This window comes from Trachurus japonicus, chromosome 7 (assembly GCF_045865225.1).
Source record: "Trachurus japonicus isolate A0001 chromosome 7, Traja_1.0".
Classification (NCBI taxonomy): Eukaryota; Metazoa; Chordata; class Actinopteri; order Carangiformes; family Carangidae; genus Trachurus; species Trachurus japonicus.
In genome coordinates this window covers 15,601,484-15,607,483 of record NC_140913.1, presented here as the reverse complement: position 1 = coordinate 15,607,483, position 6,000 = coordinate 15,601,484, and the positions used below count along the sequence as shown (strand labels likewise).

At 41.1% G+C, this 6,000-nt stretch overlaps 1 protein-coding gene across 5 annotated transcripts in view; it reads left to right on the top strand.

The window, feature by feature from the left end:
- The first annotated feature begins 3,755 nt into the window (after positions 1-3,755).
- Positions 3,756-6,000, top strand: part of vps13d (vacuolar protein sorting 13 homolog D) — a 47,079-nt gene continuing 44,834 nt past the window's right edge. For all 5 annotated transcript variants that reach the window (XM_085781446.1, XM_085781444.1, XM_085781445.1 and 2 more), the window contains exons 1-3: positions 3,756-4,326; positions 5,013-5,127; positions 5,628-5,705. In XM_085781446.1, coding sequence (XP_085637572.1) covers positions 5,031-5,127; positions 5,628-5,705 — 175 coding nt within the window. In that variant the 5' untranslated portion in view covers positions 3,756-4,326; positions 5,013-5,030. The remainder of the gene's footprint in view (positions 4,327-5,012; positions 5,128-5,627; positions 5,706-6,000) is intronic.

Here is a 6,000-nt window from a genome sequence, read left to right as displayed (position 1 = left end):
TAAAACATGAGGACAGAAAGAGGTCAATGGTTTGGAAGTGAGCAGACGTCAGAGTCAAAGGAATAAGGTCTTAGCATGTCAAATCAATCAATGAATCATTGTGGCAATACTGCTCTGACTGCTGAGACACTGCTCAGTGTCTGTTAAGAAAAAGGAGAGTTGTAGAACAACAATCATGCCATTTTTGAAAAGAAATATTGAGACTGAAATTGGCAAAGAGATTGTAAGGTGAAGAGACAAAGGGATGCACACTGGAACAGTGTACAGTGTGATCAACAAGCACTGCAAAGAGAATACATATCATGTCTTCAACATTACTATGATGCAAGAGGAAGAGGTGACAGGGGGCTGACCAGTAAAACGTAGAACAATCCTTCATCACAGCCCTATTCTGAGGTATTTATGGGTCTGCAAATACAGTTAAATCAAACTATGAAATTAGGCTTATTGTAGGATTAGATCACACAATATTATAATCTTTGTGACTGTCACTGTTGTCATTGATTTATATAAAATCTTGCCATGACATTGCAGACTACACATTGGACCTTGACAAACCTTAGTTTTGCTATCATGAGTGAACCAACAACTTCAGTTAGCTGTGAGTAGAACACAAAAGTTTCGAACCAGGCAAGATAAGTGAAAGAGTCGAACACTCAAGGGCTTAAATTACACTTGTTGTCTTCCACTATGATATACTACACAGGATAAAACATTAATTACCCACACCCATGACTGACACATGGGACATTATACCTAATCATAGAGCCCCAACATCGAAATGCAATTTAATGCAGTTTTATAATAACTACGTGAAAGTAACTGCATCAAAAATGAGATTGCACTACAGCAGTCTATCCCTGTTTACAGACCCAAGCCCAGTCTTAGCAGCAATGCTTTTCGAGTGATAGTAAAATTGTATAGAAATTAATTTGAATAAAAATCTGAGTGCAGTGTGCTACATGTACCTGTTTTGGGTTGGGTCCTCAGGTTTTCACAAGTTCAGGTATGCCAGCTGGTACAGCTGGTTGAGAAGTGCCTTGCTCAACACCTTCTTGGTTGTTGAAAGAGCAGTTGTCAGGATGTGAATACTAGGTCTTTGAAATGTTTGTACAATTGTTTATACATTATACATGATACATTTAGACATTTTTTAAAATCTCATATCACAGTTTCTTCCAGTAAAAAAAAAGCTTCATTTCCAATACACTCAAGCTAACCTCTGTAATTGGCATACTAAACTTCACTTTCTTTTGGGTGTCATGAGAACTGCTGTCAGTCCAACGTAGTTCTTGTTTACAGGTGGCAGGAAATATTCAACTTCTACAAGTAAGAATTCCCTCTGACATTGCACACGCTTGATTAGTCCAGAGTCCTGCTGTGATCCACTGAAGCAATAACTTACAATTCAGCTGACAGCAGCTGATTTGGAGCTAACCTTCTTAAAGAGGTCAGTGGAGAATATCCAGACTGGTTGGACCTGGTTGAAAGGCTACAGTAAATAAGCTTACTGCAGTTTACAACTGTGGTGGGCAGAAAAACTTCAGAGTGAACAGCATGTCCAGCCTTGGATGGACTACAACAGCAGGGGGTTACACTCCCACGAGGCAAGAACAGAAATCTCCAGTGAGCATGGCACGGGCCTCCTGCTATGATGAATGTTGGTTTCTGCTGAGACAGCACATTAAGGGGTAGGAATCTGGCATCAACAGCACAAATCGATGTCTCCATCCTTGTATCAACAGTCCGGACTGGTGGTGGTATAACGAGGAATGTCAGCCTGTCAGAAAGTAGCTAAATAAAAGATCTGGCTATCTTGGTGCTGAGCCTGAGTCTGCTCCTAATTCCACATCTGGACAGACTCCAGCTGTTGTCCTCCGGTATTGGCTGACAGCTGGAATATGTTTTGTGTTTGTCTAAATTGGTACAGATGTAGAAAAAGCATCCAACATTGTATGTTGTATGTAGGCCATATCCAGGCCATGGATCCGGGCACATACCAGGCCAGATGAAAACATATTGCCCCAGTAAGGGCTGAATTTACTCTGATACATGGTCCTTTGTTTGGTGTCTTGGAGGATGGAGTTGACTGACACCTGACTGTCATTGTGTTAAGGTTCTGGTTTGTTTGTATAGGTCAGTGTTGTTTCTCCACTGACCCCATCTTGTGAGAATCCCTTTGACTCAAATCCTGTAATTTAGAATCAATATTTTGTAAATTCATCTGAAGGTATAATGTCACTGTCTTCAGATCTTTTCAAATAAAGTAATTATTTTGACTTACTCCTTCAGTATTGTTTCTTTCACATAGCTATATTATTTACAGTGCACCATATTTCAAACATTTTAAAATCAAGAACCCTTAATCTGACACAAAGTCGACCAGCCTCTGTGCTCCATCTATCTGGAAGCGTTCACTCTACCAGTCACATAGCTGGAATATTAATGTCTTAATGTCTTAATGCCCCATGTGCAAAGAGTGTTTTAACAGAAGACCAGATCTATGGATCAATCATTTAATCTCAGAGATGGTGGCTTGGACATTAAAGAGCTAACAGCAGAAGCAGCTCAGGGAAAAAGCTGCCCAACCTGTGAGATGTTTCCAGTGATAAATGCTGTGAAGCTCGACTGAAAGCTGTGAAATCCTGTCTGTTTTGTCTGACCTTCTTTTCTGACCATGTCAAGCCTAAAGAGATGTGTTCAACAGGTTGGACCACAAGATTGTCAGTGTGCACAGCTGTCTGTCAGACCACCAAATAATTACACTTCATCTCTGTTACCCTGAAAGAAGAATATGGAAGAAAGAGGGCTATTTTGGGAAAGATGATAGATGAGATATGTTGGATCATCATCAACACAGAGACTGCAGACAGGGTGGTGGCAGCAGGTGTTTAAGTGTTCACTGATCTAAAACAGGCCCTTGAAATACAGGTCTTTGAAAGAGGTCTGGCAAAACTATTCTTAAATGGCTTTGATGCACTACAGTAAACTCTCATCAGTGTAAATAAAATAAATACAAATAAACCTTTTTATTATGTATTGTGAGTGATTACACACTTTTTTCTCTACTGGGTCAACCAATGCAAGGACAACAATTATAAATTAAACACAGTCAGTTTGCAGTTTGCCTGCAAAGTTTGAAGGTTGTCATTGCATAGGTGCTACATAAATGCAATGGTTCACGTGCCATTTTTAGCGAGGCTACCCTATCACCAAAGGAGTTGTGAAAGGGGCTTCAGCAGAATGTGTCTCCATTCATTCATGATGGTAAGTCAGCGTGAACAGCAGCAGAAATGTCTGTCGTCTTTGCAGCTATAATTCCCAAATGAGTGCTGCATATAAACATTGGCTGTGGCTCTGGCCGATCGACTTTTTAATATTATCAATATATCAAAGGTTCTCATTACAGTATTCATTACTTGTCATTAACAATAACTACAAAAAAATGAAAATAGAAATACAGATTGCACATATATTGATGGTTTTCTAATAGAATCATATTATTATAATGTCATACTTATACATCAAATTAATTTCTGCCATATTTATTAGTAAAGTCAACTGAACAATGTAAAATTATCAATTATATTTATTTTCACCACATTGAGTTGATGAACTAAACTAAAGCCCTGACACTACACGCTGCGACACATTAGGTGGCGGTAGCGCCTGTAAAGCTGGTTATGATCCGCCAATAAACGCGTGGAAGAAGAAAAAGAAGAGGACTGGTTTGTTTTGGTCACGTGACAGGAAGTGTGTGCTGGAAGTTTATCGCTATTAGGAAGTGTGTTTATTTACGATGCAGCAACACACGGTTTGTGTGGTCTGATAATACAATAAATTACCCATTTATTCCACGAGGATTCATTGTGTTTGTTGTGAAAACGACACCGGTTCGTGTTGCCTTTGAGTGCGACACATCGGGCTGCCTTTTTTTTTTTGTTTTTTTTCTACTGCGAGCTTTTCTCCTTCGCATGCTAGTTTTAGCTACTTGGCTGGTAGCTCACTGGGATCACAACCTTGTCCCTGCTCGGCTCGCCACCACAACCACCTGCGCTCTGACAACTTTTCACTTTGTTCATTGACCCGTTCATGCTTTGTCCTCGTCCAGCTGATATGTGCTAGTTGCCGTGCAGTGGTAGTTTACGGGCATGTGGTTCATATAACGCCTCACCGTCGCCTCAGCGTGCGTCCTGTCCAACAGGGTCCGGGGTGTCTGTGACAGGACATGACCGCCTGGTGACGGGGGAGTCGGACTGGTCTGGCAGCGGCGACACCATGGTCTCAGCAGCAGAGCTGGGTCGATAAGCGGACGTATCTGAATCGGTGAGTCAATGACCCTGCTCTCTCTCTCTCTTGTTTTTTTTTTTTTTTGTGTGGTGTGTTAACATTATTTATGCTGAGTTCATGGTGGCTGTAGCCGGTGGGGGAAGGTTATGGTGCTGCTTCACCGCTGCTAACTAAAGTTCACTTGTCTAGTCACTGTCACTGTGCCAGCGCCGGATAAAAGGAGGAGGCAGCCTCGAGTAAGTAAGCCACCGACTGTGATTAGAAACGGCCACCGCTTTGACTAAGTCTCTACCGAGAAATTACGACCGTGCGTGAGCTGCTGCTGTCGGTTGATAGAGACTTGATACGGGGGGTGACGACGTGACCTCGGGCGCGTCCACTTTGGTTTTGTCACCAAACCAGTGTTTATTAAACTAACGGTCCAAAGTAACAGAAACATAAATGGATATCACTTTCTGTTTCAATACACTGTTAAACAAACTGTGGCCATGTTTGAATTCATGGCAGGAGTTTCTTCCTTGTCCTCAGTCATTATCAGGATGGCAGTACTAATGTCACACATGCCGTACTAACTTATGGCTATGAACAAACCTTTTGCATTTTAGATTATAGCTCTGTCCTGTGTTTATTAGGACTTTTAAACTTACTCTGTTAGTAATACAGTCAAGAGTTTTTTTTTGTTTTTTGTATTCACCACAGTTTCCTCTCACACTTTTCTGTAGCTTTCACCATCCATCAGTATGTTGGAGGGCCTTGTGGCCTGGGTGCTGAACACATACCTGGGCAAATATGTCACCAACCTGAACACAGACCAGCTCTCCATCGCCCTTCTGAAAGGTAACTTCACAGTTCTCTGCTACTCTGCTGCTCACTTTGTCTGGTCACTCAAAATAATTACTTAGTACCTTACAAAGCCCACTCCAGTGTTCTGCTTGTTTTCCCTTCTCCCCCTCACTGGATGAACATCAGTGGCTTAAGTGATCAGTGAATATGATGTCATTTATATAAATGGCTGGAAAAAATCATTATAACACAATATAGAGCGACAAAATAAATGACCATACAGCTGAAACAGTTGAAGTAAATACTGAACATTTGAACTTTCAATAATGAAGATCTACTCCAGGACTCTTGTAGTAGACAGCTGCAGGTTAAGCGACATGTTGCTATTACTGAGAACTATGTAAAGACATTTAAATCGAGCGGTGTGATAAATGCAGTAACAGTGCAACAAACTTTTATCTAGTTTTAGTGTTAATTGAGATCATCAGCACTTACTGGGAAAAAAGGCGGCCCAGCACTTGCACAGACTGTGTCTGATTCTTGTCATTCCTCAGGTGCAGTGGAGCTGGAAAACCTTCCCCTGAGAAAAGATGCCCTGCGAGAGTTTGATCTGCCATTTGAAGTCAAAGCTGGTGAGAGACACCGACTGACCTCATTAACATATCACATTAATAAATTACAATACTAAAACCAACCACCAATTCTTTCTTTCTTTTTTTTTTTTTTTGGACAATGCATTTCCATCAGATTTCTTGTGCAGGAGCACTATGGTTGACTCATGGGCATCCCATGAAGGTTATTATTTGAACTAACCTCGGCCCTTTTAACGCCACCGGTGTTGTCTTCACAATACAGTTTGATTCCACCACAGAGTTGTTGAATCGACGCATAGACTGTATTTTACACCTTTACTGAAAGTGTAAATTT